At 44.7% G+C, this 12,283-nt stretch overlaps 1 protein-coding gene across 1 annotated transcript; it reads left to right on the top strand.

Moving 5' to 3' along the window:
• The first annotated feature begins 1,666 nt into the window (after positions 1 to 1,666).
• LOC149856185 (methylsterol monooxygenase 1-like) lies at positions 1,667 to 8,954 on the top strand. Its single transcript, XM_090020458.1, has 5 exons — positions 1,667 to 1,873; positions 5,520 to 5,668; positions 7,554 to 7,680; positions 8,290 to 8,444; positions 8,753 to 8,954. The coding sequence occupies exons 1-5, from the start codon at positions 1,667 to 1,669 to the stop codon at positions 8,952 to 8,954; spliced, it is 840 nt and encodes a 279-aa protein (XP_089876584.1).
• The last annotated feature ends 3,329 nt before the right edge of the window (positions 8,955 to 12,283 follow it).

Raw genomic sequence — 12,283 nt, 5'->3', positions numbered from 1 at the left:
CTTGCCTCTTCACGTTCCACCACAAATCCAATCTCCTCTTGCTATCCAGACGGCTAGAACTCTTGGCCCCCCACCACCATTTCATGTCTCGATTACTGCTACGACCTTTGACCTTCCAGACATCACCAGCCCCACCATTCTATGCAAACACAAAGGCCAGGATTATCAGTCGATGTCGCCATGTTACTCTTCACCGTCCTTGGCCCATCCAGTCCCCTGGCAGAGATACTCCAGCAAGAAAGCTCTTTGCTCATAAAAACCTGCTCTCCAACTTGATGAAGGTTTATAGCATCTCTCACATACATTGCCCACCATTATTTTCTCCCTCTTTCATCTAACACCTCTATTCATTAATTCTTATGCCATATTAAGGAAAGTTTCATCCTCTCATATACTTTGTTCACCATGGTGTTCTCCAACCCCCGCCCTTGTTTCCTCATAAAACACCCCCTTTGTTTGCTCTGTCCATCAATGACACCAGCCTCAACTTTTGCTATTAACTTCTCTCATAAAGGGCTTAATTCTTTCTCCCGCTTTTCCCCCCACAATCAAGGAATCCCTTCCCTGAAATGATTATGCTCTCTTCCTCCAGACCCCCTCTCAAAATATAGTGCAGTCTCTGCTTATCCAAGCACGCAGCTAAAAGCTGTGCTGAGAAGAGATGGGGAAGGTCCATATTTAGGCATCTCATATAAAAATATGTTTGTACGTTTTTTAAAGATGAGTAGCTCTTACGTATCATAGACAACTATCTGTGTATCATATGTATCTCTCTTGCCCCTACACTTTTTGCCTGTTCAAGTTCTACCCAATGCCTGGATTATGTGCAAAGAGATTGTCTACATCTTAATTTTTTTCTTTTTAGTTCATAGAGCCAATTTCCCCTGCTCTAAATGCTGCTGCAAAAAAATAAATAAATTAAACCACAATGTCTATTTTAAAGCACCAGAAGCCTAAAATGTGAAAGACAAAGCCAGCTTATACTTAGGGATCTACCCAATTTAAGTGGGCAGGTAGCTGGATTTGCAGGCAGATAGCAGGGCCAGCCAGTGCCACCATTTTCATGGGCTTATCACAGTGTTGCCCCTCCACACACCTCTGATTGGCTGAGGGGCCTCAGCAGTCTCACCTGTCCCCACAGATTGGCATATGGCCCAAAACTGTGGCTTAATTACCATGATTAGGACCACGGAAACCATTAATCCACATATTAAGCATGGATTAATGGCTTCCATGGGCTTAAACAAGGTAAACTAAGCCAGGGTTTCAGGCCACCCCCATTCTAAGCATTCAATCAAACACTAACCTAGGGGTCAGAAACCCCAGCACACGTACCAAACTATGGCATGCAAAGTCATTTTGCTCAGCATGCCACAACCAGCCCAGGCTCTAGCTGCTTTTGGTAGGTCCCTCCTTAGGACTATATAAAAAGTCATGATTACACAGGAGATGAGCAGAAATTAACATAATTTGTCACTGTGTGTCTTACTGTACAACCACACCCAGAATTTAGCAGCAGCACAAGGAAGCCCATTGGTTGAGCCATCGATGGCTTATCTACAAAGCTGTTACATACAGAGAGCAAGAGAGAAAGAGAACAAGAACATGGTCTCTAGAAGTGTGGACAGGAACTAGAGCTTCTTCATTTCACCTCTCCCTCCTGGCTATGGAAACTTCAGACTCCCCATTGCAGCACAACCTCTTTCAGGAATCTTTCCGGGATGCCTGGACTCGCTTGCTTGAGAGCTCAACCAAGTTCCACGTGGTCACATGGGGTACCCTGCTGCTGTATTTGTCTTCCTACTACCTATCCTCACTTCCTGGATTCATTTACCAGTTCATCCCAGCCATGAAGAAATACAAAATCCAGCAGGTAATACCAAAACAAGGAGTGGGGGGGGGGCAGGAGCACAAACTGTGCAACTCAGAAAGGGGAAGAGGAAATGGTACCAAACAGGATTGTACAAATTACAGAAGGAGAAAGACCTATTTGCAGAGTGGGGAAGGGGTATGCAGGAAGTCATAGTGCAAGATGAATCCCTCTATTACAAGCATTCATTTGCAAATCAGCATTTAGTATTGCTGGACCTTGACACTTGCTTTTTAAACACAATAATCCAGCAAAAAGATTTTTCTCCTCTTGCAAAATGGGACTAGATCTGTGGCTAATGTCTGTTCTCAGGAACTGGGGGGGAACCCATATAGAATCAGATCTAACATCCCAGATAACAGGAACAGACCTTAAGGATCACTCGGTCCATAACTGAGTTAATATTTTTAGGATGACTTTAAATACCCACTCCCCTGCCAGGCCAGGCCTCTCCCGGTGTGCTATCTAGTACCAGCTAAAATCGTACAGCCTGTTCCCATGGTCAGCTTGTTGGTGACTAAACTAGCTCCCTCACCTGGGCTATCCTGGGTGGGGAGGGTGTGTGGGCACCCAGCAGGACTAAAAACAAGGGTGGATGAGCTCCTTGGGAGCCAACGGCCATCCATACCTGGAGAGACGGGCACCACCTGCTCACTCTGCCCGAAGAATCACCAGAGATGCGTAGCAGCTAAGGTGATCCAACAGTGGTAGCAGACTCAGGACTAACTTGACTTTACTTAAATACCCACTTAAGTTGGTCACTTATATCCAGGGTTCTACCCAGCAAATAAATTTGGGAGACAGTGTGTTACTAGGAACATAACACAAATGAAAATGAGAAAAAAGAAGGCAAACCTAATTTAGATTACTAATTATTGCACTCTTAATCAATCCTCTTCCATAAAACTATTTACAAATCAGGAATACACAGCTTAGGATAGGTCTTTGTAAGCTGCTTTTTCTGTATAGAGTTGTAAAAGAGACATGTTGCAAAGGCCACAATGAGAGCTGAGTTCCTGCTGAAATGATTACTTTAATGCTGCTGTAATTTGATCATGTTCTTGAAGTAGTACTGGGGGGACCTCATGTCTTGTGCTAAAACCCGACTATTAAGTAAAATCTAATAAAAGAATGAATGAAAATGAACTCTCTCTAAGATGGTGCATAAACTCTTTGGGGTTTTTGGAAGGAACCTTACTAGGTCAGTTCCAGTTCTACCCCTAAAATGAATCACTGCAGGAGCAACTCAAGTATTGCAGGTTAATATGTCAGCAACATACAGGTGACAGCTCCAAACCACCTATCTATTCATGTTAAATGTGAGAGATCTGGAGCTGCTGGGTGTTTCCATAATAACATTCAACTCCTGCATTTGACACATTTATCTGGATGTCTCATGAATGTATGCATATCCCAAGTTAATCCTGAAGTAGGGCAGTCAAGAAGTGCAGGCAGAAAAATGAACAATATGACATCAGCTCAACAAACACCCAGGATTACAGGCTAGAGTTAGATGAAACAACAAATTTCAGTTTTTTTCAAAATTTGAGTTTTCAGAATTTGTTTCACCCCAAATAAGGACAAAAAGCAAAGTACTCAGACTGTTTAATAAAGCTGCAATTCTGCCATATTCCATTTGAGAAACAGCAAAACATGTTGTCTTTCAAACCAACTGTGTGTCCTGTAATCCAAGCCACTTGTTGACTGAATACTGAGCCCTTCAGGTTCCCTGCTACAGAGCCAGTAACCTGGAAGTCTTCAGCACCGGAAGCTCCAGCCAGTGTTTTCTGGTTTAGGACTCCAGCTCTGCTCCAGGGTGCCTGGGAAATGCTGAAAATCAAAGCATAAGAATTGCTTAGCAGGACTTCCCACCTCCTTCCTGTCCAGCCAGGAATGGTGGCTTAAGCCAAGAGTCTCAGAGCTTTTTGGACCTTTGTACACACCACAAAATTGCTTGAATTCCCTTTTGCACCACTTTCACGGTGCAGCTGTTTACACTGTCAGAGGCGTAACATGCTTTAATGGTGCGACTGTTTATACTGTTGGCAGCATATTGCACATCAAATGACTTCAGGATGCAGCAAAATACAACATGTCCAAGGTGTTTTAGTTTGCTACCTTACAGCCATGGAGGGAAGCTCTGGGCCCCGTGCAGCTCAGGGGCTGTGGAGGCAGCTGGTGCAGGCAAGTTCCACTGAATCGGGGGGAAAAGCAGCGACCCTGATCTTTTTTTTTTTTTTTTTTTTTTTTTTTTTATAATCCCCAGAGGCCTGCCTAAGCTGCATGGGTCCCGGTGCTTCCCTCCACAGGTGCAGTGCCCTCCGGGACCTCCCGGGCCAGGTGCCTAAAGTTGGGTGCCACCTGGGGGGGTACCACCACCACCATGGAAGGAAGCACTCTCTCAGGGACTGCTCGGCCCACTGGCAGCTTGTCCTTCCCCCCCAGTGTCAGAGAGGCAGGTAAGGATCAGGACCGACCCTTGTGTACATGCCACAGGGGTTTACTTCGCCCTAACTTGAAGCAGTGTTCTTAAAAATCCACCAGTTCAATTTAGGGAGAATTAAACCAAAGTAAACTCCATGGCATGTACAAGCAGCCCTAGTCTCCTCACTACCGGGTTCAGTGCTCTCCTGACCTGAAAACTCAACAAATTCTTTACGATTCTAAATGTGCAAGCCCAGGGAACCCACATCAAGTTGACAGGCGTGGAAAGAGTCCCTGGGCATCTGGGGCACCATCTGCTTCCTTTACTTGGGAAGAAGCAAACTGCAATTGTTTGGTTTTTCTGAATTGAAGATTTTGGAATTTCCTGTTTGGGGGACACTTTCTACTATGTAGAACAGCAGTTCTGAGCCTCGACCAGCTCTGAGTAACCGAATGAAAAATCTTCATTCAACCTAACATACATGTAGCCCACAACTTTTATCCCAAGTCTAATTTAAACTCAGAACCTTTGATGGATTCACCTCCACTGAAAAGTGCAGAGAAAGTAAACTCATTCTGTATTTTTATGTTACAAGTGTTTGTTTTGTAGTGCCTCTGTGACAGACTGGCCTGGAGAATTAACCAAAAAGCTATGGATAGTTTTTGCTGTCTTTAGGGAGCAAGGCATGGATAGATCTAGCATTTTGAAAAGCAGGGTGCAGAGGATGTGGCATATCATTTCATTACACAACACACATTTTATCCAAGATAAAAAGAAACTAGAAGCTTTATTAGTCTGCATGGGGCCTAGGGCCATATTATTTGGTTTAAGGTTAAAGCCAAAACAAATATAACTTTATTGGAATGTGCACTCATTTGCTATTGCTTATATCATGTATAAAAACACAACAAACTAGGCAAAAATTAATCATAAGACAGTGGTTTTTTTAGTCCTGTTGTCATTAGAATTAAATGTGCATATCTTTCAGATTCATAAAACAAACCGTAGCCTTCTTGAGCATCTTAGCCAGTAGCTTCCTGCCCTCTAATTAATAATTAATCCTTTATATCCTTTTATGTTCTCATTAACTCTCAATTCTTTTTGTACATCCTAGTGTGTGTATATATATATATATATATAAGCCAGCAGAGCATCTGCTAACTTCAGTAGTTAAGAAAAACAATATTTTTGATTAAATCATTTTTTCATTATTATCTTTTTTAGGACAAGACAGAAACTTGGGAAGATCAGTGGAAGTGTTTCAAGATGACATTTCATCATATATTCACTGTCCAAATACCAATGTCCTTAGCTGTGTACTTTCTCGTAGAGTATGCCGATTTACCATGCGACTGGAACTCCATGCCTCGATGGTATTATATCTTCCTAAAAATATCAAATGCAACGACAAGACCAAGTTCTACTGTCTTTATTCATGTTAAAAAGTCCCACTGACTTCCATGTTCTGCAGCTCTTGGTTTCCAATACGGTCCCCAATCCTCTCCGGCCTGCTTTTTGTTCCATGCACGGAACTGAAATCAATCATGGGGCTGACTCTTCACATATTCTTAGGGGACATTTAAGAGCTGAAAGTGAATTCTGAGGTCTTTGCATTGCATGTGGAATTTTTAGGCTGGATGCCAATACTTACACTCACAGATTATATTGCTACATGTGTACTTTGCTTGTGTTTCATAAGGACACTCATGCTGCTTCCCATATTTTTTATGCTTTAGAACATGAGTTGTATAGGTTTTGTGTCTTTTATGTCTAATGTGAGTCTGGTCATCTTGAGTTTCTATTGAATTTGCAGCAGGGCAGATGTATATTGCTTCTTCCTTTTGGCCTTTCTCATTGGGCTTTGGCACATTGTGCAGCAAAACCTCATAATCTGAACTATCAATGAATCTAACAGGTTAGAGTTTAATTAAATAAGCACAATCAAAAGTAAGGAGGATACGTCACAAAATACATCTCCTTATGACAGCTATAAATTAATTTACACAACCTGCTATTTCAGTCATGTGTCACTAATTGCAATGTTCTGTGATTCATAAAACTAAAATAGTAGCTAATTATATTATGTGGAAGTAAAACTAATGCAGATTACTCCAGGTTCCTTTACAATTTCTGAATATTGTATTGATTTTTTTCCCATGGAAAAAGGTTGTACTTTGATCATTTCATCATTTCAAAGTGAAACAAAAAGAGGCTACTTACCAGAAATGACTTATTCTGGAGTCTCCATTGTGCACTCGTACTTATGGTGTGGGTCACTCTTTGTATTGTGAAGCCTTAAACACAGGCCATGTATCTGGCAATCACACGCTCACCAGACCCATTCAGACTGGCTGGCTGGATGAAGCCTGAAACTACAGACTGATGTCAATGGTAGTTGATCTGCAATGACGCTTCGTCTTGATGGTACTTGTCTTGCTGCTGCCGCCCTCCCACTCCGTGCTGCAAGATTTTCATATTTAGAAGGTTAAAGAGAATGACTTTGATTGATGATGCAATCAGACTCAACAGCCTTAGTATAAGGACTGTGTAGTGAGTACCAGTCATACTCTGGGAACTGGCAAGCTATTTCAAATGATGAAAATTAAGATTCTGAAATTTGAGTCAAACAACAGACTCTGGCCTTAAGGAAGACCAGACTGGTGCAGTGAGTCATCTTTTGTGAAGGCTGAAGCAGGAGTTTCTCCCCAAAACTGAAAAGGCTGGATCACAGAAGGAAGGTGATATTGCAAGCAGCCCATTAGGAACCAATAGTCCAAATCTGGTGTCTGAGGTGTAAAACAAGTGTGAGGCACTTAAGACTCCTAAAGAAGGACTCAAAACAGTAATGTCTAGTCTCTAGCAAAGTCTTGGGTACTCAAAATAAGTTTAATTGCCACATTGAAGTAGGTTCCCTTTAAATCAAAAGTGATGATACTCCTGGTATTAATATAACACCTACAAGGTGGCCAATGTCAGAGAGAACACGTCTGAGAAATAAAACCACAGAATCCTTCAAACAACAAATGGCTTATCAGAGGTATAGCTCCATTCTGAGTATGTTAATTGGGTTGTAAACATTAAACAGGTATAAGCTCGGGAGGCTTATGATATTATAAATATGTTGGATTAAGCAAAGATATTTTGTCACCAGAAGAAAACTGAACATTTCATATCTACAACCAGGGTGTCCGATTTGATTGTTGCTGGGTGCTATACAAATATGTTTGTTCACATTTTAATGTCTCCAACTCCTACTAGGTATTCTGTGATTGCTCAGATCTTTGGATGTTTCTTGATTGAAGACACTTGGGAGTATTTCATACATAGGCTATTGCATCACCGAAGACTATACCAACACCTCCATAAAGTCCATCATGCTTTCAAGGTAAGGTAACAAAGTTGGAATATAATTTAGACTGTACCTTTGAGATTGCACTGAAAATTACAATTGGCTTTTAAATCAGCTAAGATATAAATCTTCCACTAAGAATGCAATGATAGCAGTGTTGATTATGTGATAACTTTGAGTTGCCTGTTTTTATGCTGTAAGGACCTAAGAAAGAAATTCAAGGAAAGAAACAACATTAAACCACAAAAGACATGTTAACTGAACAGGATGTCAGGGGAAGCTGAGCTGCAGAAACTTTGCGTACCTCAGCTCTTCAGTTTTGCCTTAGTAAAGTTATACACAGCTTTATAAAGGTTTAAACAAAGTGAGTTCAGCTGTAACACTGGAATAGCTCTCTTCTAGCTCTGGCACTTTTTTTTAAAACTCCATTTTGGGGGAAGGAAGGATCAGCTCCAGTTTTGCCCTGAAAAAGGGGATGGGAGGAAGAAATCCAGGCTAGAGAGAAATATACCACTGTGGAAGTGAGAACATTTTATTTCTTGGAGAAATCAGAATATGGGATGGGGGAAACTGCTTCCTATTGTTAGGCAGGATCACAATGCTCTTCAAATACACTAACAAGATAAATGGTTTTCTTTTTTCCAGGCACCATTTTCTATTCAGGCAACATATGCTGGCCAAGCAGAGATTTTGATCTTTGGAACAGGTTTCTCCTTGGGCATGTACATTTTTTGCAATCATTTGTTCTCGGTATGGCTCTGCACAATGGCACGGATAGTGCAAAATACACATGTGCACAGGTAAATGAAAACACAGTAACTAGGACTGTTAAATGAGAAATGTCTTTAGTGGCATGTTTGCACAATAGTTGTCTGTGGATGCCCATTAGCAGCACTACATCAAGAGCTCCTGAACATTTGGTTTGGAGCTACTGTTCCTCTTTTGTTTCTTTACTTTTGTGAATGAACCTAGCAAAACATAGAGGTTGGGAAAATTATGTTTCATTCTGTATTTAATCAAGTTTCTGATTCTCACTAGGCCCAATATTTGAGAAAGTATTTGTGCAGTCTTACTTACCACATAACATATTTTCTTCTTCTCACTGCAGCGGATATGATGCTCCCTGGGATCCCTTACGATGGGTGCCTTTTGCTGTTACTAGCCGTTTTCATGACTTCCACCACATGAACTTCTATGGGAACTATGCTCCAGTATTCACATGGTGGGATTGGCTGTTTGGGACAAATAAGGAGTATGAAAATTATAAAGCCAAGAGAAAACAGAAGGAAATCAAGGAAGATGTCAATTAAAGGATTATGTCCTGAAAAAGACAATAGAAATGGATGTTGCTCTAAATACTGGTGAAATTGAGAACATTTAAAGCACGTCTTTGAACCCCAAGTCATGGGTTGTTATGCTGCTCGAAGGTTGGGGTAAGACGTAATGCTCATGAACACGATTGGATGAACCACTGTTTTATTCATTTCTCTGCTGCTATCCCATAACAAGTAAAACTAAACCGCAGTAATTTAATGCTCTCTCATTCACAGGGAAGCTGCCTTGGTTTAACTTCTGCTTCCTGCAGGATAAGATCAGTCAGCCAATAGGTAGATTCCAAAGATTCAGCTGATGAGTGCCTGGTGCCTCCTGAATCTGGGGGGACACTCGCAGAAGCTGCTGATGGCAGCAGCCTTGTCAGGGGGGGCACCAGCCCTGCCAACAGCATCAGCGTCGGCCACCAGGGAGGGCACCGCCCCATCAGGGGGATACGTACACCCCCGTGCACCCCCTACCAATTGCCTAAGATTCAGCTGAACAGCAGGCTGTCACACTCATCACCAGGGGAGAGAGAGAGAGAGAGAGAGAGAGACTGCGCTTCCCCCTTCCCGCCACTAGGGGTCTCTGCCAGGCTGTTTCTGCTCTGGGTCACAGGGCACCTGAGAGCTCTGCGACAGGGCGGCTCGTATGGGGTGGGTGGGTGGGGCTGGCTCCCAGCCACTACACACACTCCCAGGGGAGCAGGGGTGACTTGTGCCCCTCAAATCTATGCGCAGGGTGGGCTGCCCACTGCATGGGCTTCCACCTTGACTCCCACCCCGAAGGCCTCCACAGGCCAGCTGGTGCGAACAACAGGGCCATGTGGAGATCTCCTTGCCTCTGCAAGGGGAGTGCTGCCCTGATGACACCTCCCCTGCCAGGGCCAGGAGGCTGTGGACCCAGGTCCTTGGCCTCATCACCCAGGAAGCTGGGGGCACCCTCTGACAGGGCTGGGGGAAGCAGGTGACTAAGGGTGGGGGGGTGAGGCACCATCAGGGCTGGATGTGCTGTGGTGGGGAATGAGGGGCACCAACAGAGCTGGCGGACTGTGGGAAAAGGGAGTGAGGGGCACAAACAGGACCAGGGGCTGTGGAGGGGGGATGAAGGGCACAAGCAGGGATGGGAGGGGACTGTGGGAGGGAGTGATGGGCCTTCCATTTTAATCATGAATTTTGGGGGTTTTATCAGAGAATTTGTGATTTTATTTTTTTTTAAATCAGGGAAAACCAGGATCCCTGCTCATCACCTGTTAGAGGGTGTCATTGTTTTATCTATCCACACCCTGACATGGGCACCTAGTGACTCCTGAGTTGAGGGGGGCACTTGCCCCCCCCAGCGGTCAGTCAGCAACTGGTGCCCCCCCTGAGAGGTGTGCTGCTAACACTTCCAGGGGGACCACAGTGGGTGGGTGCGAACAGCCATGGGGGGGACTGTGGGGATTGCTTGTCCTGGTGCTCCCACTCCCAGGCCAGCGCTGTCAGGGGGGGCACCAGCGCTCTAAACTGCCCCCCTGCTCAGGAACACTGGCTTTTAGGGGGTGCACCAGCACTCTCAGGGGGTATACATGCACCCTCGTGCACCTCCGATGCATCACCACTGCACCTTGAGCAGCTTTTAAGGCAAGACACAGCATGGGCCCAAAACCATTAATGCAGATAATTATAATTCAAATGGTATCATTTTCAGGAAATAAAAGAATGATCATGTGGAAGAAAATGCACAGGGCCAGACAGATACTTTGGAAGCTGTACTAATTCATAGTCAGGAGAATTAAGAATTTGTCAATTAAATATTTTTTAATTGGTAAAACATTAACATTAATTACTCTGGCTGACTCTTTGAACATCTTGACATATACGTTATTGCACTAGCAGTCCTTGCACTTACAGTGGGTTACGTTCCTGGAAAAGGTGCTGTAAGTTGAAACGATGCAAGTCAAATCTGGTTTTCCCACAGAAACAATGTTATAATAGAGGGTTATGTTCCTGACAGGAGCGGTGCCATTAGAACTCCCCGAAGAGCAGCATGTAAAGGTACCTTACCATGAGAATCAAGGCAGATCTCCCTAGAAACATTCTCAGGGCCGATTTCCCAGTGGCCCGCCCATCTGTTTGTGGGCTAACTGCCCGCCTTCTCTCCTGCCATGCCTTGTTGTTATTTATTTAATTGATGTTAATAAAGTGGGAGGCTGCCCATTTCTTGCCCCAGTGCCAGGGGGCGCTAACTGTGGCTCTGTTCCTCCCCTACACTGTACCCCAAGCCTCACCAATGGCATCCAGATGTTATCCATATCACCAGCCCCACACTGGGCCCCAAAATCCTACCAGTTGGACCCCACTTAGATCCCTCCATTCAGGCAGCCTATTCTGCCTTCATTCCTGGCTACATAGCTCCCTGAGCTGCTCCCTCTTACAGAAGTGGTCCCCCCCAGGACCTTTGGCTACTAGCCCTAGCCCACCTCCAGGCCAGTTGGAACCCCAGGCCCTCAGCTCTTGGGCGTCCCTCATGGTGGGCCCATGGCCCTTTAACCCTTCCGGTCCTGGCCCCAGCATCGACTAGTCAGGGGATGTTCAGACAGGTTCTTGAGACTATGGCCTCACACTCTTTGGGGTCCACGTCCCAGACCCTAAAAAGGGATAACCCACCCGGTTGCGGGGCTACAGGTTAAGGCACCCCAACCCACGTTTCACCAGGGTGGTAACTGGCCTGGCATTTCCTGGGGGCTCCTGCACCACTGAGAGACCCAACAGGCCACCCACTCCTGGCAGGGTGCAGTTTTCAGTTATGCCCAGGACCAGGAGCCTCCTGACCATCCCCTACAACTCCTCCCTTACCTCCAGATGATACCAGCAGTCCTGCAGCCAGGCAATGTTGTTGCCTGGCCCTCCAGCACCAAAGTGCCCTGTTTACATGGGCAGCCCTGAATCCAAAATGGCTGCCCTAATCAGGCACCTGCCGGCTGCTGGCTTCTGGCCCTTCAAGTGGCAGGCTGCTGGCTTCTGGCCCTTCAAGCGTGCCCTGCCACATGAAGGCATTGGCAATACCCTTCCTGCTCTTTACCTGTGAACCCCCCTCCCTCCCCCAACACACACACACATTGTTTTTCTGTGCAGTGCCTTGTAATTGTGATATGTGGGAAGCCAGAGGGGTCACTTTTGGGCAAAAGGTTGCCTATGAAAACTGGGCTCTAAACTAAAAAGCCTTGGAGGCCCCTGGAAGTCTCATTTTCCTACATGTAGTCATTACATAAGTGCTTTCTAAATACCTGTAATCAATAAGGTAGATGGCATCATACCAATACATGTGTTTTCCTTATATACTG

Source organism: Crocodylus siamensis, chromosome 10, assembly GCF_052110815.1.
Source record: "Crocodylus siamensis isolate JL-2025a chromosome 10, ASM5211081v1, whole genome shotgun sequence".
In the NCBI taxonomy this organism is placed as follows: Eukaryota; Metazoa; Chordata; order Crocodylia; family Crocodylidae; genus Crocodylus; species Crocodylus siamensis.
The sequence above is the reverse complement of the archived record's forward strand: the minus strand, read 5'-3'. Positions and strand labels throughout refer to the sequence as shown.